The sequence below is a fragment of the Pygocentrus nattereri genome, chromosome 17 (assembly GCF_015220715.1).
Source record: "Pygocentrus nattereri isolate fPygNat1 chromosome 17, fPygNat1.pri, whole genome shotgun sequence".
NCBI lineage: Eukaryota > Metazoa > Chordata > Actinopteri > Characiformes > Serrasalmidae > Pygocentrus > Pygocentrus nattereri.
The window spans coordinates 4,724,084-4,751,510 of NC_051227.1; the positions used below are offsets into that span (position 1 = coordinate 4,724,084).

Sequence of the window (27,427 nt, forward strand, 5' to 3'; positions counted from 1 at the left end):
TCTATATAGAATGCATGGCCATTCCTTTTACTAATGAACCCATGAACACAGTTCCACTACTCCACAGCCCAATGCTGGGGGGCTTTATACCCCTCTAGCCACCATTTAGGTATTCCCACGGTATTTGAATTACTAAATAAACTAAAAAGGAGCATCCAAAATCAAGGTCAACTAGTCCAAAGTCAAAAGCCATATCACAAAAACAGTAACCCTGAGGGGAGTCCAAAAACCATAGTCCAAAATCCAGAAAAGAAGGTCCAACCAGAAATCATAACAATACTGAGAGGGCAAGGGCAAAAGGCAAAGTCAAAAACAAACAAGGCAATGGTCACACATGGAACAACAGGCAGGAAGGCTCAGGAAGGCTCGGGAAGGCTCGGGAAGGCTTGGAAAACATGGGCAATACTTTGCAAAGACCTTGTGCTAAAGCCCAGGCTTATATACTAATCTAACAAGTCACATGAAGCAAGGAACAGGTGAGGTGAATCAGTACTCAGGTGGGGCTGAACAGCGGAGATTCATGTAAGGGAGATCTGTTGTCATGTGATCAGGTGGGGTGTTGTGGGAAATGGAGTCCAGAAGCTGGGAAGTGATGACAGTGAGACTGGAGGGAAGTGTGACAGTAAATATTAATTTGACAAGTGATACCAAACTTTTAACTTTTAAAAGCCCTAGTGATGAATTCACAGATTGATCTAATCAAGTTTAGTACAGGAACAAGAGAAGCTGAAGGCAGTTTTTCACCTTTTATTGTACACATGTCCATCAACATTTACACTGTTATAAATATAAAATGTCAGATACACTTTAAACACTGCATTCGAATACACAGAATTAAATATTTCCCTTAGAAAGAGAAACCGCGGAAGACCTTGAAACCCTAAACGAGCCCTGAAAGGTGGGCAAATACACAAGAGCTCAACGTTCTTTTACAGGCTTGCTGGAGAACGTACAAGCCAAATAAAGCAGTGTGGATGGGGCAGATGTGGAGAACATCGTGGTCAGGGTGCTGTTTGTCTTACTGTCATTTACAGGAAACGTTCTCAAGAACTTTTCCAGATAGAACCAATGAATTATTCAACCAATTACGGATGGCCAATATGACAATGTTATTACTATTGAGATAGATTCCATCATGATACTCTTTTCTGATACTGAACAGCATGGATCATAGAAAGATCAGTTATATGGAACTTGGAAACAGCAACAACAACAACAATATCCAGTAACTGCATAAACTGCATAGTAACAAGTACCGGACTGCATGTCAGACCATTATAACATTCATTTATTTATCCATTTTATCAATTGTTTAACCCCCCCCCCCCCCCCCCACCCCCCCGATCCTTTTTAAATACTCTAAATGTAGCTCAGCTTTATTGCTGGTACATTTTGTCAGTTCCATGTTGTTTTCAAACCTCAGAAATATTAAATATTGTTTATTGTGATTGTTGGACTTTTGCTATATCACTCACTTCACCATTAAAAAAAAGTGCAACAAAGGGTTCTTTGAGCGATGCCACAGAAGAATGACTTTAAAGAACCATGTTTGAAAAATATTGTGAACAACCTTTCAAGGGTTGAATGGTTGCTTGCTATAGTATCCCAGGTGGTTGCTAAAGTGTTGCTTAGTGTATCTTGGGTGCCTTTTGAGGTGTTACTCTGTGGCTGCTATGATATCTAATGCGATTGTCAGCTAAATCCTAATCGGTTGTTAAGATATCCCAGGTAGTTGCTATGGTGTTTCTAGGTAGATGCAATGGCATCCGAAGTCTGTTGCTCATGGTTGCTAGGTGTCTGCCACAGTACCCCGGGTGGTTGCTAGGCTGTTTGTTAAGTGTTTGCTATGGTATGCCAGATGATCGCTAGTTGGTTATTGGGTGATTGCAATGGTGTCCAAGGTGGTTGCTAGGTGGTTGCTATGATATATCAAGTGGTTGTTAGGATGTTTTGTAATGTGTAATCACTAATCAAGTATGCTTTTTGGTTTCTATGGTATTTTAGGTGGCAGCAAGCATGTTGCTAAGTGCTTGATATGGTATCCCAGGTGGTGCTAGGATGTTGCTAGGTGGTTTCTATGATAATCCAAGTGGCCTTTAGGGTGATGCTAAGTGGTTGGTAGGGTATAATATGGGATTGCAAGGGTGATCCTAGGTGAAGGGGGTTGCTAGGTGGTTGCTTCATTATGCTAGATGGTCTTTAGGGGGTTATTGGGTGGTTGCTATGGTATCTCAGGTGGTTACTAGGATGTTTCATAATGTTTAATCACTAATTAAGTATATTTATTCCCTTTTCCTTTTTTGTGTTGTGGCATGCATGTGCCAGTCCACACGTAAAAGTGCTTTTAAAGGTACCAGTGCTAGCTTGCACATGAATTGTCTAGCATAACTTGAAGAAACATTAGTCAATTTATCTCGCTATTTTTTTGCAAACATTATTTTCAAAATTCACCTAAAAATGATACTATACTAATTTAACAGTTTGTCCAAGAACCTTAACATTATGTGTTCGTTCTCTAAAGAGCCATCGGCTTCATAACGTTGATATAAACATGCCATACACATGTCATGAAAGATAATATTTGGCATCATGTGATGGTCATGTTAGCATTAGCATAACATTCCTCATGTAATCGTAATTATATAGGCCATAATGCTCGATGTTTATGTCACACTATGTCATGACCGTTGGTGGTAATGGTAACATGACACTGTTATATCACTGAACATAATCATAACAACTCATTACAGTACATAGCATCTTATGTCAATGTTATGAAGCAGGGTTTCAAGTGTTACCTCACCATTCACTGAATGGATCTTCTATGGCATCGTGCAAAGATTTTGGCTCCTCTATTTTGAAGAGTACAGAACATCGTTAACATCAAGAGTACATCAGTCCATCATTACAGTACCTCTCTCACTGAGAACTGTTTTTAAAAAGAAATCTATAATCATCAGCCACAAAAACTGGCTAAATGGAGAAAAGATAGCGACAGGCACCCACTTTATAAAAGCGGTCTGTGAAAGTAAAAAAAAGCAAAGAAGTAAAATTATCGTTTCAGTCAGCAGATTCAGCGCCGAGAAAGAAAGTGCGAGATCACTGCAGAGAGTTAAACAAACACTTGTTTTTTTTGTTTTTTTTAAATGACATACTGAACACTGACGGTTTCCCCTGAGAAAAGCAAAAATACAGTCAGTTCTAACGTGCAATGATCTTCAGTTGGTCCCCAAGACTACTTCCAGATTACTGGAACCTCTGCACACCTGAGGAAGCTGGAGATGGTGGGAATCCTTTAAACGTCAGTAAAGTACACAGGTGGAAAATATCAAGTTATAACAACTGTGCAGTGTTTGCAGGTATTTCCCCTGTAGCTGTTTGTTTACATGTATAAATTAAAACAGGCAATTTATTTCCAATGAAGATACTTAGCTAAGTTCATGTTTAATAGCTGCAACAGCTCAGCCCCCAAAATAAGGATGCAACTAGCTCAGAGAGCTAATTTTATTGTTTTACTATTTTTTTTTCATATTTTACTAATTTAGAGTAGCAACTCTAGATCTAAAGCTGTAGCTTATATGTTCTTTTGCCTGTTAGCAAGCTAATTTAGCTAATGGAAGCTAACGTTCAAGGTAAGCTAATGGGTTAGCTTTGGTAGCCAATAAGCCTAGCGAACCCTTGAGCTAAATATTAACTTTAAAGTAACTACTTGAGTAGTTTTTTTTTTCAATAAACAACTTGTTTACTCTTAGTATTTGGATTAATACTTGTACTTGCTTTCACTGTTCAAGTGAATTGCCACTACAGCAGCAGTGCTCTAACTTAAGTAGGAATTTTCACTCTTTCCACCTCTGCTAAGGGCCCACATTCATTACAAGACACCTACTTTCAATATGTAGCCTCCTACTAAAATGAAAAAATAATTCAAGGATAAAAATGATTACAATTTTTACAAAGGAAATCTTGGCTGCCCCAGTCCTTAAAGGGCTTCAGTCTTTCCAGCAGTCCACACAATCCCTGCAGCTTCACTGCATTGGTCCATTGCACGGTACAGACCGCCGACAAGTCCTTTGTATGTCCACTCAGTGAGCCATCTGTGCACACGTACACATGTAACTGCAGAACCGCCCCAATCTCCAGAAGTTCGGGACTCTTCAGGACCTTTAGGATGCTTACAGTTCAAGTCCGGTTTGGCTGGGGTCAGCTGGCCTGGTCCAAAGAAGAGGGGCTAGTTAGAGAAAAACACACACTGCCGGTCAGCACTCTGCTCTCTGAGTATGTGATCGCACCTACAGATTTACATATTAGACCCCTAGAGAGTTGATGGTCACCTGATGTGACGCCAGTTGGCCGCAAGCCTGAATGGATATCTATGGAAGTAAAGTAACTATTTTGTCACTGTCATATGAAAAATCTCCACTTTTTCCAATTTTTATTTGAAAACACCAGCTGCCCTTCACATCGTATGATCATGAAGTCCATGAAGAACAGATCTTAATGTTAGAAGAACAGAATTAATGTTATACAAAATGACTTGGAAAAAAACCTTTTTGTAAACATACATTTAAGCTAGAAAAGTGCATCTCCTGAAGACAAAAAACCTAAACAGTTTCCAGGTGGATGCTACAGTGTTGCCAAACGGTATTTTAGGTGGTAGCTAGGGTGTAGCTAAGTGGTTGATATGGTATCATAGGTGGTTGCTAGGATGTTGCTAGGTGGTTGCTATGATATTCCAAATGGTTTCAAGGGTGGTGTTAAGTAGTTGGTAGGGTATCCCATGGGCTTGCTAGGGTGATCCTAGGTAGATCCTATTCTATCCCAAGTGGTTGCTTGGGGGTTGCTAGGTGATTGCTAGGTGGTAGCTAGGGTATTGCTAAGTGCTTGCTATGGTGTCCCAGGTAGTTGCTATGATATTCCAAGTGGGTTTAAGGGTGATGCTATATGGTTGGTAGGGTATCCTATTGGGCTACTTGGTGATCCAAGGAGGAGGGGGTTGCTTGGGGATTGCTAGGTAGTTGCTAGGCTGTTTGCTATGGTATCCCACGTCGTCAATAGAAGACCTTTGGGTAGTTGCTATGCTATCCCAGGTAGTTGCTAGGGTTGCTCGGTGGTTGCTATGGTATCCCAGGTATTACAAAGGGGTGTTGGGTGTTTGATATGGCATCTCAGGTAGCTGATAGGGGGTTGCTTGGTGTTTGCTATGGCATCCAAGGTGGTCACTAGAAGGTTACAAGGTGTTTGCCGTGGTATCCCAGGTGGTTGCTAGATAGTTACTATACTATAATATGGTGTAATGCATAATTACTAATTAAGTATGTTTATTCCTTATTCCTCCTCTAAAAAGGTTTTATTATGACAGTGACAATTTTTCCTGCAACACCATCCAATGTTAAGGTTATAGCATTAATTCCATGTGCAAGTCATGTAAAAGTTTAACTTCATTAAAAGTTACCAGAGTATCCAATACTTCTTTGAGTTATACTAGAGAACTAGTGTGTTCACCGCAGTGTGTATGTAAAAAGTGGTGATACTTACTTTAACTCTTGATCCTCAACAGTCCGGTGTTCGACTGAGTGAGAGAGAGAGAGATAGAGAGAGAGTTTAAGATTTTTGAACAAATAAATTATAAAATTATGAAATAATTAAAAGCCCTGCAGATTATATAATGTGATGCCTGATGACTGAGACGCTGTTTTATGATAGTTTGGAGAACTTAAACTCCATTCATGGTGAAGGGATACGTAACATGCAGGGCACTGTGAGGCAAAATAGTCCCCAAAGAAAACTGATTATTCCAGATTTTCCGCTATTTTCAATCAACATTCCATATGAACTCAGAAGACTAATGTAGCTTCTCTGGTGGTTCTGGATGGTAAGTAAAATGTCTATATTTGTGTTGTAGTCATGGCGACCTCTGGTTCTTATGATCACCACTGTAAAGACATCTGACCCATTTCACACCATTTCACATATATATTTGTTTGAGTTTTTTAAAGGGTGTATGAGTGTTCAAAAGTGTGTGTGTGTGTGTGTGTGTGTGTGTGTGTGTGTGTGTGTGTGTGTGTGTGTGTGTGTGTGTGTGTGTGTGTGTGTACCTGAGCGCTGTGGTCTTCTGCACGGTCTCCACCTTATCAAAATGCTCAGGAAGATGAAGATGAAAACAAAGAGCATAACACTCGCTATGATCACCTTCACCTTCGTGTGCTCAGGAGAAGACTGTATACCTGGACAAACACACACATGCGCACACACACACACACACACACACACACACACACACTCTTGTTAGCCTCCATCACATACCTCTACACACCACTATACAAAAGTCTTCAGAAAATGATATATAAATCATATTCATGCTGCATTTTGTAGTTCCATCCCCTGCTTGCCCAAGTATCCTGAGCTGTACTAGTAAGAGTCCTTGAGAAAGACACCTAAAACTACCTTCACCTTTCTTTGTAAAATGATCATGTTGTGAGTTACTCTGCCTAATAAATGTGAAATAAAGTGTATAAAGTGTGTATATACCCTTCAGAGTTAATGATGCTTTCACAGATGGGTAGGTTACCCACTAACACCAATCCCCCCCACCCCCCCACCCTCATGATAACAGGCACTGGATTTTGAACTTTACACTGGTAACTATCATGAATGGTCCTTTTCTTCTTTGGCCCGGAGAACACAACGCCCATTATTTCTAGAAGGATCTGAAAGGATGACTAGTCAGAACACAATACATGTTTCCACTGAGCATCAGTCCATTTCAGATGAGCTCGAGCCCAGAGAAGTGGGCAGCGTTTCTGGACATATCACAGTTTTAACTTGAATTTGTGGATGCAGTGATGACTGGTATTTATTAATGGTGTTTCAAAGTACAGTCAAGCCCATGTGGTGAGATCCATCCCTGACAAATGCCTGCAATGCCATGAGTGGGGTCGAAGTTCAGTTGTGGTTTTTAGCTTTGGCCTTTTTTTTTTTTTTGGACCAGATTCTCAGAATCTTTTGATGATATTATTCGGTGTAGAGGGTGAAATACCTAAAATCCTGCAGTCACTCACTGAGGAATGTTATTTTTAAACTGGTGGATTTTTTTGGCTGATGCATTTTTCGGTAAAGAGTCCTCGACCCATCCGTGTTCATAAAGGACTTGGCCTTTCCTGAATGCCCCTTTTATATTCAAGTATGAGTACATCACTTGTTTAAGACATATTTTAACATTTCACACTGTTTCTAGTGTTACCTTTTTGGGAACATGTTGAAGGAATGAGTGTATATTTGCCCAAATATTCTATTATACTGTATTTGCAGCTGGTCTACTTATATTCAAGTTCCAGCTTTAAGCAATGGAGAAGTGAACGGTAGTTGTAAAGACAGCCAGCAGATGGTGTATTTCTGCACTCTCCCTCCCCATACAGAGTGAGTGTGCTGAGCTCATACTTACATATGCTGATCGGAGGGGAGACGACACCTCCTACAGAGCAGCTGACGTTAGTAGGCTGTGTGCAGTTGAGCCTGACGGTTTGGGAGACGTTCCAGACACCGGAGTGTTTGTCAGCTGTGCTCACGCTGCCCCCTTCCTGCAGGAGGAACTCATTACTGCCCTCCGACACCGTCCAGCTCAGGTTGGCCAGAGGGTATCCCCCAAACGACGAGCAGCCCAGCTCATAGCTCAGCGCACCTTCGCCACAGTCACTACACTCCCGCATGGTTACCGTGGGAACACTGTAATCGGCTGGTTGTGGAAAGGGAAACAGCATGAGGGATTGACGCAGATGAGAAAATTTCCAGAGAGCTAGAACTGTTTCACTTCCTCAACACATGAACCCGCACAGTGCTGCGTTATTGTTCTGCTGATGACATAAAGCCATTTTAGCTACAGAGAAATACATAAGGTGATTAATAAAATACGTGTAGTAAAGTCATTTTCACCCCCAAGTCACAAATTTAAAGGCCCTTATCATGGAAGAACACATTTGTCTCACTTTTATTGAGGTAAACAAGTTTCAAAACAGCCCCTATAGTCTTGAATTCACTGCTTTTGTGACATCACAAACACATTTACACACCGCTGCATGCAAAAGTCTTCACACCCCTGGTGAAATGAAAGTTTTAAGAGGATATTTTGTTTATTTGAGTTATGTAACATTTCATATCTCTGCTGCTGGAACAAAACCTCATATCTCCATTTTTGTCGTTTTTCAGTTTTTGGCACAGTTTCAAAATGCTTGTTGCCCTTTACATTGTATGCAAATTTCATGATGAATGGGCCAAAATAAGTGGGCCAGAATGACTTGGAAAAACGTCTGGTTCTATTGACTTACATTAAAAGTAAAGAAGGTTTTTTCCTTCTCCTGTAAAGTTACCATTTAGATTTTGTTCCGACAGCAGCGATATGTTGTGCTTTACTTTTTTCTACATATAAAACTCAAATAGAACCTGTCCACTAAAAATGTGATATTTACATATGCATGGGACTGTATTCAGTCTACAGCAGTTTGGTCCCGCCCACTCAGGGCTCATAGCTCAAAGTTGGATGAACACAGCTTTGGAAAGATGTTCTCTCAGTCTGTATCATCTGAACACCTGTACTGTTAGAGTGGGACGGCAAATGTTTATTAATGGATTGAGTTCTATTATAAGTGTTTTATGAGCCAGTGGGTTTCCTGCTCTGACCTCAGGGTAACATACCGTAATTACTGTCTGTGGTGATGAGCATACCACTGAATATATAAGCCTGCAACAGAATGTACTTTGAGTTTGTGAAGTCACACACAGAGCTCATTTGCATGTATCCTCTTAAAGGCATGGAATTAAAAACAGCCTGTTTAATCCATTTTATGACTGTTTTTGTTCATAACCTTATAAGTGGAGCTCTGGGAGTGGATCTGCTTGCACACTCATTCACTCATATTGTCACCAAACGAATATACAAGAATGAATAAACATGACAGAATATGTGGAGTGAAAGTCTGTATGTGTAACTGTATGTATAGGTGAGAGTTGTACCTGTAATTGTGAGATGAAATATGGTGTCATAGTCTTTGAGGGTGTCTTGGGGCATGAAGAAACACTTGTAGTGTCCCTCGTCAGATGCCTTTAGGTCCCAGAAGTCCAGGCTGCGCTCTGTCCTGTTGACTCTGGTTCTGTTTCTGTACTCATCGAGTAGGTAATCTTTCACCGAATTGGTGTAAAAGCCGTTAACTAGGATCTCGTACAATCCGGAGAGATTCTTCTTCTGAAAGTAAACGCCTTTGACCGGAAGCGAGACGCTAGTGTTGCACTTTAGCCGCACAGCCCTGCCCACTGTGCCCCTCACCTCCTGCACTGCAGAGCCACCTGGACAAAAACACAGACCTTGCATTTGATTCTTTCTTTGAATTGAACAAAATTATTATGCTTGTTGTATGTAAGCTCTGTAAGTGCTATAGTAATGCCTTGAGACACAAGAGTTCAAACCTTCAAAATCAATACAGAACATGATCCAATCAGGACTGTTTTATTCTGTGGTATCTACGTAAATGACACCGTTAAACTTTCCCATCGGTTAGGACTTCAGGAGCTGGACTGAAGACCTTACACATTAGATTATCTCTAGTGTGTCACTCTAGTTCTTGTGGAAGTTCTAGATACATCACTGACTGTGAATACGAGCTGCATTATAAGCTGTGTTCTGGGTAGTTGTTAGTAATAAGAAACAACGGCGGCTCATGTTCATGTGCTTCAGTGTCAGCTTAACATACTATTAGAAATCCCATAGAGGTGCTAGCAGGAAATAGCATTATTGGAGTTTTTTAGACCAAGTTTTGACATTTATGGTTATTATTGTTGTTTACGAGAAGCAATACAAGGCAGCCAATCAGAAAATATATCATTTTAGATATCCAAAAGTTATGGAACTTCATGAGTACAGCTTTTTTAAGACATTCTCTCAGTCAGTCTTTTCCAAACACCTGTACTGTTGGAGTGGAACGCCAGAGTTTCGCTTTATATAGTCAGGTACTTTAAATGTTTAGTAATGGAATTCAGCATCGGCCCATTGACTTCTTATTAAAAGTGACCTATGAGTCAGTGGGTTTCATGATCTTTTATAAGGTTATGGAAACTTTAAATTATTGTAAAAGACACAGGTGCAGCGGATGTAGAAATGGGGTCTTAAAAAGGCTGAAGCAGTCCTTTAAAACCTTTTAACGGCCCGCATCATAAAAAACTGTGCAAATAAAAACAAAACAAAAAATGATCCTCTCATTTACCACAAAATAGATGTGCACTGTAGTGATGTGATGAAATCCATATATAATCCCAAAAATCCATATATAATCCCAAAAAATTGCTCTAAATTTATGACTTTAATAAGTTAACATTTAATGAATGTATATATACTGCACTTGCAATTTCCATAAAATAGTGCAAAAGTTATGAATTTTGAAGCTTATAAACAATGTTAGGCATGTGTAATTCAATGCTTTTGCATTGTCCTGAAGTCTTTATGTTGGTGGCCTCCAAATAAAGTCATTAGCCTTTTGGCTCAGTTACTCAGAGCTAACGTATATACTCAAACATATCAGCACAAGAATGATCAGAAAACTGATCACTGTTACACCCGAGTGTTTATTTATAGTACATTAGGGGTCACACTAGCCCCCCAACCTTCCCAGGTTGTCCAACCCCAGTTTGCTGAGACTCATACAGTTGAAAGATATTAGATGAAATTATTTTATTAGTCTCATTTCCCATTCCACCTTAAATCTTATAGTGGTTACATTGAGACACCTGCTTGGGTGCTAGCATGAAACTGGTGCACTATTTAAAGCCATAAAAAGATGTACAAGAACTGCAAAAACACATCGTATCACAGAGAAGACAAAAGAGAATGAAAAAGCTAATTAAGGAGGATGAGGACATATGCGAGCAGGTGGGCAGTGTTCTTACTTAGCTAGAATTAGCTTGTAGCATGTTGACTGCCATGGTTATATCACAGAACATAGAATATAGTCCTTACATAACCACAAAAGGGTTCAACTTGTCTTGCTTGTAAAGCATGCACCTGCTAGCCATGAGTCCCCAATGAAGACAACACAACTGAGTTCAAATCAGACAGTAGAGTCATATAAAAGTCAGGAAAACTACACAGCAAATCCAAAATTCTTAGCTGTCGAGCATCCTGGGCTGAAGTACATCACAGGAAAAAAATGGACCATTTATATCTAACCTTTGATGAGTTTGTGCCCAGAACTAGATTTTTGGCTTGAGCCCATTTTAGCTATTACAGAAAAAGTGCACTGCAAGTCCAATTTTCAGACCAAAGACAACTTTTAAACACAATTATACAATTTTGTAAAATGTTTTTAACCTTTTGAAATTGTTAGAAATATTTAACCATTAGACATACTCCACTCTCAGTTTTACTCATCTGCCATGTTAAGAAAAATGAATGGGAATTGAAAACGTGGAGTGATAAATAGCTTTTTTGGATAAAACATTGCCTGTTCTTTGTTGAAAATTAAAATATGAAGTACATTTCGTCGTTCTCCACCAAGGTGCAAACAACAAATGATTGCTATCCAAACATTTTATTTTTCCTACATCACTGGAGCTCAGCAGCTGCCCTTCACATTTTCACACGTGTGAAAATTGCTTGGAATAATGTCTTTACATTCACTTTCATCCAAAATTAAGGAATTTACGCTAATGTCTGTCACAAGCTTCAAATGTCTGTATTTAATGTGGAACAACTGATGTGCAACTTAGGACTAACATACTATTATCCCATAGATGTGCTAGCAGATATTAGCATTATTGGAGTTTTTTTTTACCAAGTTTTGACATTTATGGCTTTTATTGATGTGTATAAGAGGCAGTACAGGGCAGCCAATCAGAAAAGAGCTCCTTTACATATGACATACATTTTTTGTCCTCTCCTGTAAAGTTACCATTGTTTTAGTTATTTTATCAAACCTACAGAACTTTCTGATTGACGTTTAGCTGCGAGAGTCGGAAAAAACAAATGGCTTATGTTAAACGATAAACATTCAAAGTTAGTAATAAAGTTTTTCTTATCCATTTTTAAATTGATATGCGCCCTATTTTCAGCTGTTAAACTGTGACTGGAGGGCTGAGAAAACAGGGCGGCACTTAGGATTGCTTGAGTACACGACACTGACTGAACCTGGCTCATTCAGCAGTGAAGTGGAAAGCGTATTCACCGTGATATCAATTCGATTTCCCTTTAATAAAGGCAACTTTATTCATCTTTTTCTGTTTCCTTGTTGCTGCATGCCCGATTTAAATATGCTGACCTGCCTGACGCTCAGAGAGAGTGAGGAGTGCGCTGAAGAGTGAAAGAGTGACGGAGACAGAGACCGAGAAATTGTGCTATTAAATTTGGGGGCGGGGGGGGGGGGGGGGGGGGGGGGCGGATGGGGGCGCTAGGTTAGCAGAGCGTAGCATTCTCTCTGATCTAATAATCTTATTTCCAGAAACCTCAAAAGAAGCTATGAGGAAGTGAAGGCAAGAAACATGAACCCACATGTGCTTTATCATCTCTGAAACCACATTAGTCTCACTGCCTGCACGGGACGGACCCCTTCCCGCACGCAAGGGTAGGAAGATTACCGGTTTTAATGATTAAATCAAAATCAATGCATTTCAAAAACTCTGCTAACCATGTTTGATTACTGTCTTTTTAAAATAGTAAGCATGTTTTTACACAGTTATAATAAACAGTTATAAACCGACCAGTAAACCTATGTTTACAGTTATAATATGACCAGTAAATCGAAGTTTACAGTTATAATCGGAACACAGTTTTAATCTGAAATGTAGACATGTGTTTACACATTTGTTATAATCTGACCAGTAAACCTTTGTTTACCCAGTTATATTCTAACCAGTAAACATATGTTTACACAGTTATAATCTGACCAGTATACGTTTGTTTACCTAGTTATATTCTAACCAGTAAACCCATGTTTACACAGTTATAATCTGAACACAGCTATAATCTGACCAGTAAACCTATATTTACACAGTTATAATCTGACCAGTAAACCTATATTTACACAGTTATAATCTGACCAGTAAACCTATGTTTATGCAGTTATAATCTGAAAAGTAAACACATATTTACACAGTTATAATCTGAACACAGTTATAATCTGAAGAGTAAATAAATGGTTACATAGTTATATTCTGAACATAGTTACAATCTCAAATGTAAACATGTTTACACAGTTATATACAATTATACACAGATAGTCTGAACAGTAAACACATTTACACGGCAAGTATGTTTACATAGTTATAACCAAACAGTGAACACATATTTCCATATTTATAATCTGAACAGTAATCAGTAGAAGTGCTGGGGTAAATTCATATTTATTATTAATTTTTATCAGTTTACTTAAAAGTATGTCATAGATTATGAAAAGTATGTCATAGAAAAGTATGTTATTTTTACTACAGACCCAAAGCAAAAGGTTAGAGGTTAGATGAGGTCACTCACCGCAGGTGGTTGGCCCCAGTGCTAAGACGAGCAGCAGGAGTAACCTGACATTCAAGAAAACGCACAGACAACAGTTTGCATAAGCAAATTTCATTTTATATGTTCAAACATCGCATGACAAACATAAACAATGAGCTCTTACTGTACTTTACATCAAACATACAGTAGCGGTTAAACACTAATTCATAATCTTCAAATAATATAATCAGTTATAATCTGACCAGTAAACCTGTTTACACAGATATAACCTAAACACAGTTGTAATCTTAAGAGTAAACATTATTTACACAGTTATAATCTGACCAGTAAACATGTGTACGTGACTGAGGTTTCCTTGAGCAAGACACCTAACCCCCAACTGCTCCCCGGGCGCTGTGAATAGGGCTGCCCACCGCTCCGGGCAAGTGTGCCCGCTGTCCCCTACTGTGTGTGTGTTCACTAGTGTGTATGTGGTGCTTCACAGCATGGATGGGTCAAATGCGGAGGTGAAATTTCCCCGTTGTGGGATTAATAACGGTCACTTAATCTTAAACACAGTTGTAATCTTAAGAGTAAACATTGTTTACACAGTTATAATCTTAACACAGTTATAATCTGAATAGTAAAATGTTTATACAATTATAATCTGAACACAGTTATAATCTGAATAGTACAATGTTTACACAGTTATAATCTGAACACAGTTATAATCTCACTAGTAAACATGTTTATACAATTATAATCTGAAAACAGTTATAATCTGAATAGTAAACATGTTTACACAGTTTTAATCTGAAGAGTTAACACTTGTTTACACGCTATAATCTGAAATGAGTTTCTAAATAGAAATGGTAAATTCAAATTTCTTTTAAGTATGTTCACTTATTGAACTTCAGAGAGTGAAAAGGTTAATTGCTATGTATGCGCTGTTGATGGGGGGTCTGAACCGTTCAGTCAGACCGTATCAGTCAGAAAGCCGATTTTTCTGACTGGAGTAATTCTGTCTGTGTTAGTTTAATAGTTTTAATGAACTGAAATGTGGAAAATAGCAACGATACAAACTGATGTGTGCAAACTCTTCACTGGTTAGAAAAGCAGATGTAAACACTTCCTCTTTCCTTTTCCAACTCTCCTCCAGCAGCGTCATTTCACTCACTCTGCTCACTTCAGACTCAAAACTGGAGAGAGCAGATTCATGTACTTGGTCAGAGTTTTGCCCCTTAAACTCAAACTTAAACCCTCTCATATCAAAACTCACTGACTGGTTCGGTCACAGTTCATAACTGCGAACACACTTTCACCACAGGGCCCATCTCTAAATTCATTTCATGATGCAAAGAACCCTTTAAGCATGCAGATGGTTCTTTGAGTGTTCATCATTCTACATAGCACCACTGTCTTTACTAAAGAACCCTTGTAGAACCATCTTTTTTAAAGACTGTAGTCCATCAGCCAAGGCGAGTTTGGTGCCTGGTAGTTTTAGCGCTGGAGCTACAATGTAGCTAACAAGTACTGGAAGCTTATGACTATAAATTAGCATAATGCTAATTTTGTATGATGTAGGGGGGGCAGTCATGGGCTGGAGGTTAGAGAACTGTCCATGTAACCGGAAGGTTGCCGGTTCAATCCCCAGAGCCGACAGTCCATAACTGAGGTGTCCTTGAGCAAGACACCCAACCCCCAATTGCTCCCCGGGTGCCGTGGATAAGGCTGCCCACCACTCTGAGCAAGTGTGCTCACTGCCCCCTAGTGTGTGTGTATTCACTAGTGTGTATGTGGCGTTTCACTTCACGGATGGGTTAAATGCAGAGGTGGAATTTCCACAGTTGTGGGATTAAAAAGTATCACTTAACTAAACCATCACATAATCACATCAAACTCTGTGCAGATGTTCAGTGTCTTTAACAGACTTGATGATGTGGTTTCTGACTCTGTAAGACTCACTGTGACTTATAAACATGGGCTAACGTATGTTAGCATAAAGCTAACAACAATAGCAGCCACCTGGAAGAGTGACATTTGTCAGAACCAGAGAGCAGGTACTATTTGGGTGGTGGGTCATTCTCAGCACTGCAGTAACACTGATATAGTGGTGGTGTGTTAATGTGTGTTGCGCTGGTCTGAGTAGATCAGACACAGCAGTGCTGTTGGAGTTTTTAAACACCTCAGTGTCACTGCTGGACTGAGAATAGTCCACCAAGCAAAAATATCCAGCCAACAGCGTCCTGTGGGCAGCGTCCTGTGACCACTGATGAAGGACTAGAGGACGACCAACACAAACTGTGCAGCAGCAGATGAGCTGTCGTCTCTGACTTTACATCTACAAGGTAGACTGACAAGGTAGGAGTGTCTAATAGAGTGGACAGTAAGTGGACACAGTGTTTAAAAACTCCAGCAGCACTGCTGTGTCTGATCCACTCAGACCAGTACAACACACACTAACACACCATCAGTGTTACTGCAGTGCTGAGAATGGCCCACCACCCAAATAGTACCTGCTCTAGTTGTAACTGTAGAACTACCAAGTGGAACTATTTGGCCTATAGCTGTTTAGCTCCACCCACTCAAGCTGAAGTTATAAGGAGTTTTTCAGCCCAGGCTGCACAGCCAATCAGAACAGAGCTTATTTACATATATCAGCCTTAAAGGCACAGTAACAGAGCTTTAAGGGATGATGAGACATCATGAAGAAATGAATTATGGTCCATAAAACCTCACAAATCTTATGAGTGCAGCTCATAATATTTCGACCTGATGGGTTTAAAGCTCTCTGCGTTAGAAGGAAGAAGACGAACAGGGAAAGAGTTCAAACAGAAAGCACATAAACAAGCGCACAGTGCAAGCACTGCTTCCTAAAAGTCCAGGGATCCCCCTGTGGGTGAGCGGGCGAGCGAGCTAGTGAGATATTGTTTGGGAAGTTCAACAGTTCCCATTTTAAGAATTTTACTCTAAAATGTTCGATATTTCATAATTCTTTAATATTCCTGAACCCTGAAACCTGAGAGAGATAGAACAAGAGTGAGAGATACAGAGTGAGTGAAGGCAAGAGAGAAAGAAAGAATGAGGAAGAGAGCCATCAAGACAGAGAGAGAGAAACAGACAGAGGAGAGAAAGAAAGAGACAGTGAGTGAGCGAGAGAGAGAGAGAGAGAGAGAGAGAGAGAGAGAGAGAGAGAGAGAGACGGTACATTAATATATATACACATTCCTTATCACAGCTGTGGTCATTTAAAGGAAATTGCAGCATACACACACACACACACACACACATTGACCCAGCGAGGGGCGTGTGACATCCTACCTTATCATGTCTCTCTCAGTGTGCTGAGCGTGAGACGTGTGAACAGTCCTCAGTGTGTGTTACTCACAGGCAGCGGCTCAGCTCCATCTGAACTGAACCGAAACGGGAAATCAGCTCCAGCACAAAACTAAGTGATGTCACTTCAGGGCGGGGCCGAGATGACCTCATAGGGAATTCCCCACATTCTGCTCACACGCTTACTGTACAAACACACACACACACACAAATGAGGCTGTGTGTGAGAGTGTGTATGTATTCTGTAAATCAGTGAGTTCTTCACTTGTCACAGATTCAACACACAGTTTCACTGCAAACACTCCAACTGCAGCTCAGCGCTCACTCTCACATTTTACTACACTCACCATACACTCACTATACACTCAGCATACACACACTATACGCTCACCACTCACTATACACTCACTATACACCACATGCTCATTATACGTTCACCATACCCTCACCATACACTCACCACTCACTATACACTGACCGTACGCTCATTATATGCTCACCATACACTCACAAAACACTCACTATACACTCACAGAACAGTTTCACTGCAGTTTCACTGTAAAACCCCCAACACCATTATGACATCTCATAGCTCACCAACAATAAACACACAGTGAACTCAACAGACTCTCACAAAACTCCCAATGTATTCACAATAAGCTAACAAGCTAACAACACACCACTTCACCATAAACTCACAGCACACTTTCAAATACTCCAGCATGAAATGACAATAAATTCATAGTAAACTCATACATTTGTAGTACACTAACAACGTACTTAAAAACTCACCTTAAACTCAGTGTACTTACAATACACTCACCATAAACTCACTATATACACAATATACTGACTATATACTTATAATACAAACACAGTGTACTTAAAAACTTACATACACTTGCCATAAACCCACCTCATACTCAAAAAACACCCATAATAAACACAAAATACACTCACCAAACACTCACAACAGACTGAAATAATACACGATACATACAGATAAATTCACCATACACCCACTATACACTTACAATAAATACACTAAAATAAATGAACTCACCATATACTCAAAATACACTCAATGAACTCACCATATACTCATAATACACTCAATAAACTCACCATATACTCATAATTCACTCAATAAACTCACCATATACTCATAATACACTCAATAAACTCACCATATACTCATAATACACTCAATAAACTCACCATATACTCATAATTCACTCAATAAACTCACCATATACTCATAATACACTTAGAATAAAAACATAATAAACTCACCATATACTCAAAATACACTCAATGAACTCACCATATACTCATAATACACTTAGAATAAAAACATAATACACTCACCATATACTCAAAATACACTCAATAAACTCACCATATACTCATAATATACTCAATAAACTCACCATATACTCATAATATACTCAACAAACTCACCATATACTCATAATACACTCAATAAAATCACCATATACTCATAATATACTCAATAAACTCACCATAAAGTCACCATATACTTATAATACATTCAATAAACTCATCATATACTCATTATATTCTCAATCTCATCATAAAGTTAACATATACTTATAATACACTCAATAAACTTACCATAAAGTCACCATATACTTATAATACACTCAATACACTCACCATAAACATCATTAAACTCATAATACACTCAATAAACTCACCATATACTCATAATACACTCAATAAACTCACCATAAAGTCAGCATATTCTCATAATACACTCAATAAACTTACCATAAAGTCACCATATACTTATAATACACTCAATACACTCACCATAAACATCATTAAACTCATAATACACTCAATAAACTCACCATATACTCAAAATACACTCAATAAACTCACCATAAAGTCACCATATACATATAATGCACTCAATAATCTCACCATAAACCCACCATATAATCATCATACCCTCAATAAACTCACTATAAACTCATCATATCCTCATAATACACTCAATAAACTCACCATAAAGTCACCATATACATATAATGCACTCAATAATCTCACCATAAACCCACCATATACTCATAATACACTCAGTAAACTCACCATAAAGTCACCATATACCTACAATGCACTCAATAAACTCACCATAAAGTCACAATACACTTATAATACACTCATTAAGCTCACCATAAACTCAAAATATACTCATAATACACTCAATAAACACATCATATACAACAACAGAGGTAAGCATATGTCTAGGCTTAAACCCTAGTTTAAACCCTGAAAGAAATATTCAGTCCAGGATCAGGCTTAATCCCTGTCTGGGGAACCGATCCTAAATCCTTAAACTCTGTGTCCTAATCTTTATCCTCAAACCGTAATCTCTAAATCCTAAACCTTAAAAGCTTATCTCTGACCATAATCCCTCTAACTCTTGTGAGTGAGCTTTACTACAGTCCAGACTCTTTACCATTACCATTCACATCCTAAACCCTTATCTCTAACCTCTAAACTCTAAATCTTCACCCTAAACCCTAATCTTTAACCCCTAAATCCTAAAACCTTAACCCCTAAACCATAATCTCTAACCCCTAAACCTTAAACTCTAATCTCTAAACCATAAACTCTAAACCTTCACCCCTAAAGCCTAATCTCTAGCCCCTAAACCCTAAACCTTTACTGCTAAACACTAAACCTTCACCCCCAAACCTTAATCTCTAACCCTGTGCATCACTCGTGTCCAGAGCTCCCTTCATTTCAGTTGTGTAGATTATAGTGATCCTACCAGTGACGATGTGATGTTCCCTCAAACGCACAGCAGACGAAATGAAAAGATGGGGAAGCTGAAAAGTGTTAAAACTGTACAAGAGGAACAGAGAGAGAACAAGAGAGAGAGCGAGAGAGAGCAAGAGACAGAGAGAGACGATTGAGGAAACGAAACTAATGCACTATGTACTTAACCTCAATATATATACATATCACAATAAACTCACCTTACCTTTACCATACACTCACAAATCATTCACCATAAACTCTTAATAAACCCACCATGCATTCACCATGAACTATCAATAAACCCCCATACATTCAGAATAACTCTCAATAAACCCCCATACATTCACCACCAACATTCTTTGCCCAATATATCCACTATTCCTCCTCAACACATGTCCAAACCATCTCAACCTGGCCTCTTTGGCTTTACCTCCAAACTGCTCCACCTTCACTGTCCCTCTGATCTGCTCATTTCCAATCTTATCCATCCTTGTCACTCCCAACGAAAATCTCAGCATCTTCATCTCCGCCACCTTCAGCTCAGCCTCCTGTCTTTTAGACAGAGCCACAGTCTCCAAACCAAACATCATAGCAGGACGCACTACTGTCTTGTAAACCTTCCCTTTCACTCTTGCTACTATCCTTCTGTCACACATCAGCCCTGACATCCGTCTCCACCCACTCCATCCTGCCTGCACCCTCTTCCTCACCTGTTTTTTTGCACTGTCCATTGCTCTGGATGGTTGACCCAAGATATTTGAAGTCGTCCACCTTTACGACCTCTACTCCTTGCATCTTCACCTTTCCACCTGCCTCCCTCTCATTCACACACATGTATTCCGTCTTATCTCTACTGACCTTCATTCCTCTCCTCTCCAGTGCAAACCTCCACCTCTCCAGATTCTCTTCCACCTGTTCTCTACTCTCAACAAAAATTACAATGTCATCTGCAAACATCATGGTCCATGGAGCCTCCTGCCTGGCCTCATCTGTCAACCTGTCCATCACCATTGCAAACAAGAAGGGGCTCAAAGCTGATCCCTGATGTAGTCCTACCTTCACCTTGAAACCATTTGTCACTCCAACTGCACACCTCACCACTGTCTCACTATCCTCATACATGTTCTGCACCACCCTAACATACTTTTCAGCTACACCTGACTTCCTCATACAGTACCACAGTTTCTGTCTTGGCACCCTATCATATGCCTTCTCTAGATCAACAAAGACACAATGGAGCTCCTTCTGACCTTCTCTGTACTTCTCTACCAACACTCTCAATGCAAAAATTGCATCTGTGGTGCTCTTTCTGGGCATGAAACCAAACTGCTGCTCACTGATCTGAACCTCTCGCCTTAGCCTTGCTTCAACAACTCTTTCCCATACCTTCATGGTGTGGCTCATCAACTTTATACCTCTGTAGTTACTGCAGCTCTGCACATCACCCTTGTTCTTAAAAATGGGGACCAGTACACTGCTTCTCCACTCATCAGGCATCCTCTCATTCTCCAGGATATTGTTAAACAACCTGGTTAAAAAGTCCACTGCCTTCTCTCCTAAACATCTCCATACCTCCACAGGTATGTCATCTGGACCAACTGCCTTTCCATTCTTCATCCTTTTTAAAGCTGCCCTCACTTCCACCTTACTAATTCTCTGCAGTTCCTGATCCACTATCTCTCCCCCCGTTGTCCTCCTCTCTCTCTCGTTTTCCTCATTCATTAGTTCTTCAAAGTACTCCTTTCATCTACTCAACACTCTCTGTTCACTCACTAGTACATTTCCCTCTATCCTTTATCAGCCTAACCTGCTGTACATCCTTTCAAGCTCTATCTGTCTGTTTAGCCAAACGATACAAGTCCTTTACTCCTCCTTCTTCTGAATACTCTCCTGGACTTCCTCATTCCACCACCAACTTTCCTTTTCTTCTTTCCTCTAACTCACCATACGCTCAATATTAACTCAAAATAAACTCACCATACGCTCAATATAAACTCAAAATAAACTCACCATACGCTCAATATACACTCAAAATAAACTCACCATACGCTCAATATACACTCAAAATAAACTCACCATACGCTCAATATAAACTCAAAATAAACTCACCATACGCTCAATATAAACTCAAAATAAACTCACCATACGCTTAATATAAACTCAAAATAAACTCACCAAACCTTCAATATAAACTCAAAATAAACTCACCAAACCTTCAATATACACTCAAAATAAACTCACCATACGCTCAATATACACTCAAAATAAACTCACCATACGCTCAATATTAACTCAAAATAAACTCACCATACGCTCAATATACACTCAAAATAAACTCACCATACGCTCAATATACACTCAAAATAAACTCACCATACGCTCAATATAAACTCAAAATAAACTCACCATACGCTCCATATACACTCAAAATAAACTCACCATACGCTCAATATAAACTCAAAATAAACTCACCAAACCTTCAATATAAACTCAAAATAAACTCACCATACGCTCAATATAAACTCAAAATAAACTCACCATACGCTCAATATACACTCAAAATAAACTCACCATACGCTCAATATAAACTCAATATAAACTCACCAAACCTTCAATATAAACTCAAAATAAACTCACCATACGCTCAATATAAACTCAAAATAAACTGACCATACGCTCAATATAAACTCAAAATAAACTCACCATACGCTCAATATAAACTCAAAATAAACTCACCATACGCTCAATATAAACTCAAAATAAACTCACCATACGCTCAATATTAACTCAAAATAAACTCACCATACGCTCAATATAAACTCAAAATAAACTCACCATACGCTCAATATAAACTGAAAATAAACTCACCATACGCTCAATATAAACTCAAAATAAACTCACCATACGTTCAATATACATTCAAAATAAACTCACCATACACTCAATATAAACTCAAAATAAACTCACCATACGCTCAATATACACTCAAAATAAACTCACCATACGTTCAATATAAACTCAAAATAAACTAACCATACGTTCAATATACATTCAAAATAAACTCACCATACGCTCAATATAAACTCAAAATAAACCCACCATACGTTCAATATAAACTCAAAATAAACTCACTATACGCTCAATATAAACTCAAAATAAACTCACCATACACTCAATATAAACTCAAAATAAACTCACCATACGCTCAATATAAACTCAAAATAAACTCACTATACGCTCAATATAAACTCAAAATAAACTCACCATACGCTTAATATAAACTCAAAATAAACTCACCATACACTCAATATAAACTCAAAATAAACCCACCATACGTTCAATATAAACTCAAAATAAACTCACTATACGCTCAATATAAACTCAAAATAAACTCACCATACGCTCAATATAAACTCAAAATAAACTCACCAAACCTTCAATATAAACTCAAAATAAACTCACCAAACCTTCAATATACACTCAAAATAAACTCACCATACGCTCAATATACACTCAAAATAAACTCACCATACGCTCAACATTAACTCAAAATAAACTCACCATACGCTCAATATACACTCAAAATAAACTCACCATACGCTCAATATACACTCAAAATAAACTCACCATACGCTCAATATAAACTCAAAATAAACTCACCATACGCTCCATATACACTCAAAATAAACTCATCATACGCTCAATATAAACTCAAAATAAACTCACCAAACCTTCAATATAAACTCAAAATAAACTCACCATACGCTCAATATAAACTCAAAATAAACTCACCATACGCTCAATATACACTCAAAATAAACTCACCATACGCTCAATATAAACTCAATATAAACTCACCAAACCTTCAATATAAACTCAAAATAAACTCACCATATGCTCAATATAAACTCAAAATAAACTCACCATACGCTCAATATAAACTCAAAATAAACTCACCATACGCTCAATATAAACTCAAAATAAACTCACCATACGCTCAATATAAACTCAAAATAAACTCACCATACGCTCAATATTAACTCAAAATAAACTCACCATACGCTCAATATAAACTCAAAATAAACTCACCATACGCTCAATATAAACTGAAAATAAACTCACCATACGTTCAATATACATTCAAAATAAACTCACCATACACTCAATATAAACTCAAAATAAACTCACCATACGCTCAATATACACTCAAAATAAACTCACCATACGTTCAATATAAACTCAAAATAAACTAACCATACGTTCAATATACATTCAAAATAAACTCACCATACGCTCAATATAAACTCAAAATAAACCCACTATACGCTCAATATAAACTCAAAATAAACTCACCATACGCTTAATATAAACTCAAAATAAACTCACCATACGCTCAATATAAACTCAAAATAAACTCACCATACACTCAATATAAACTCAAAATAAACTCACCATACACTCAATATAAACTCAAAAAAAACTCACCATGCGTTCAATATACATTCAAAATAAACCCACCATACGTTCAATATAAACTCAAAATAAACTCACTATACGCTCAATATAAACTCAAAATAAACCCACCATACGCTCAATATAAACTCAAAATAAACTCACCATACGTTCAATATAAACTCAAAATAAACTGACCATACGCTCAATATAAACTCAATATAAACTGACCATACGCTCAATATAAACTCAAAATAAACTCACCATGCGTTCAATATACACTCAAAATAAACCCACCATACGTTCAATATAAACTCAAAATAAACTGACCATACGCTCAATATAAACTCAAAATAAACTCACCATGCGTTCAATATACATTCAAAATAAACCCACCATGCGTTCAATATAAACTCAAAATAAACTCACCATACACTCAATATAAACTCAAAATAAACTCACCATACACTCAATATAAACTCAAAATAAACTGACCATACGCTCAATATAAACTCAAAATAAACTGACCATACGCTCAATATAAACTCAAAATAAACTGACCATACGCTCAATATAAACTCAAAATAAACTCACCATGCGTTCAATATACACTCAAAATAAACCCACCATACGTTCAATATAAACTCAAAATAAACTCACTATACGCTCAATATAAACTCAAAATAAACCCACCATACGCTCAATATACACTCAAAATAAACTCACCATACGCTCAATATAAACTCAAAATAAACCCACCATACGCTCAATATAAACTCAAAATAAACTCACCATACGCTCAATATAAACTCAAAATAAACTCACCATACGCTCAATATAAACTCAAAATAAACTCACCATACGCTCAATATAAACTCAAAATAAACCCACCATACGCTCAATATAAACTCAAAATAAACTCACCATACACTCAATATAAACTCAAAATAAACTCACCATACACTCAATATAAACTCAAAATAAACTCACCATACGCTCAATATTAATTCAAAATAAACTCACCATACGCTCAATATACACTCAAAATAAACTGACCATACGCTCAATATACACTCAAAATTAACTCACCATACGCTCAATATAAACTCAAAATAAACTCACCATACGCTCAATATAAACTCAAAATAAACTCACCATACGCTCAATATAAACTCAAAATAAACTCACCAAACCTTCAATATTAACTCAAAATAAACTCACCAAACCTTCAATATTAACTCAAAATAAACTGACCGTACGCTCAATATACACTCAAAATAAACTGACCATACACTCAATATAAACTCAAAATAAACTCACCATACGATCAATATTAACTCAAAATAAACTCACCATACGCTCAATATAAACTCAAAATAAACTCACCATACGCTCAATATACACTCAAAATAAACTCACCATACGCTCAATATTAACTCAAAATAAATTCACCATACGCTCAATATTAACTCAAAATAAACTCACCATACGCTCAATATAAACTCAAAATTAACTCACCATACGCTCAATATACACTCAAAATAAACTCACCATACACTCAATATAAACTCAAAATAAACTCACCATACGCTCAATATAAACTCAAAATAAACTCACCATACGCTCAATATAAACTCAAAATAAACTCACCATACGCTCAATATACACTCAAAATAAACTCACCATACGCTCAATATAAACTCAAAATTAACTCACCATACGCTCAATATACACTCAAAATAAACTCACCATACACTCAATATTAACTCAAAATAAACTCACCGTACGCTCAATATAAACTCAAAATAAACTCACCAAACCTTCAATATAAACTCAAAATAAACTCACCATACACTCAATATTAACTCAAAATAAACTGACCATGCGCTCAATATAAACTCAAAATAAACCCACCATACACTCAATATAAACTCAAAATAAACTCACCATACACTCAATATACACTCAAAATAAACTCACCATACGCTCAATATACACTCAAAATAAACTCACCATACGCTCAATATAAACTCAAAATTAACTCACCATGCGTTCAATATACACTCAAAATAAACTCACCATACACGCAATATAAACTCAAAATAAACTCACCATACGCTCAATATACACTCAAAATAAACTCACCATACACTCAATATAAACTCAAAATAAACTCACCATACACTCAATATAAACTCAAAATAAACTCACCATGCGTTCAATATACACTCAAAATAAACTCACCATACACTCAAAATAAACTCACCATACGCTCAATATACACTCAAAATAAACTCACCATACACTCAATATACACTCAAAATAAACTCACCATACACTCAATATAAACTCAAAATAAACTCACCATACACTCAATATAAACTCAAAATAAACCCACCATACACTCAATATAAACTCAAAATAAACTCACCATACGCTCAATATAAACTCAAAATAAACTCACCATACTCTCAATATAAACTCAAAATAAACTCACCATACACTCAATATAAACTCAAAATAAACTCACCATACGCTCAATATACACTCAAAATAAACTCACCATACACTCAATATAAACTCAAAATAAACTCACCATACGCTCAATATACACTCAAAATAAACTCACCATACACTCAATATAAACTCAAAATAAACTCACCATACACTCAATATACACTCAAAATAAACTCACCATATGCTCAATATAAACTCAAAATAAACCCACCATACACTCAATATAAACTCAAAAAAACTCACCATACACTCAATATAAACTCAAAATAAACCCACCATACACTCAATATAAACTCAAAATAAACTCACCATACACTCAATATAAACTCAAAATAAACTCACCATACACTCAATATACACTCAAAATAAACTCACCATACGCTCAATATAAACTCAATATAAACCCACCATACGCTCAATATAAACTCAAAATAAACTCACCATACGTTCAATATAAACTCAAAATAAACTCACCATACGCTCAATATAAACTCAAAAAAACTCACCATACACTCAATATAAACTCAAAATAAACCCACCATACACTCAATATAAACTCAAAATAAACTCACCATACACTCAATATACACTCAAAATAAACTCACCATACGCTCAATATAAACTCAAAATAAACTCACCATACGCTCAATATACACTCAAAATAAACTCATTGTACATTCACCATAAACTCTGAATGCCTTCGCAATGATCAGGGCTTAGTATTAAATACTAAAAAGTATTTTACATCTGTGTGATTTTAATTGACACTGATTAATAATAATAACCATAGCAACTACTTACATTTTTGAAATGTTATGAAATGCAACTCAAAGTGGATGAAATAAATGAATAAATTTGGGCTGTAAGCAA

The 27,427-nt window shown here is 37.6% G+C and overlaps 1 protein-coding gene across 2 annotated transcripts; it reads right to left on the reverse strand.

Annotated features, from left to right (window-relative positions):
- Positions 1-1,349: 1,349 nt before the first annotated feature.
- Positions 1,350-19,629, reverse strand: LOC108412086 (butyrophilin subfamily 1 member A1-like). Of its 2 annotated transcripts, none has more exons than XM_017683968.2 (8): positions 19,599-19,629; positions 16,784-16,983; positions 13,505-13,548; positions 9,007-9,336; positions 7,442-7,732; positions 6,096-6,224; positions 5,536-5,569; positions 1,350-4,209 (listed from the first exon to the last, which is right to left on the reverse strand). In XM_017683968.2, the coding sequence occupies exons 2-8, from the start codon at positions 16,789-16,791 to the stop codon at positions 4,173-4,175; spliced, it is 873 nt and encodes a 290-aa protein (XP_017539457.2). In that variant the 5' UTR covers positions 16,792-16,983; positions 19,599-19,629; the 3' UTR covers positions 1,350-4,172. The 2 variants fall into 2 exon arrangements, with proteins under 2 accessions (XP_017539457.2, XP_017539458.1); XM_017683969.2 differs by having other exon boundaries at positions 1,350-4,228.
- Positions 19,630-27,427: the final 7,798 nt, after the last annotated feature.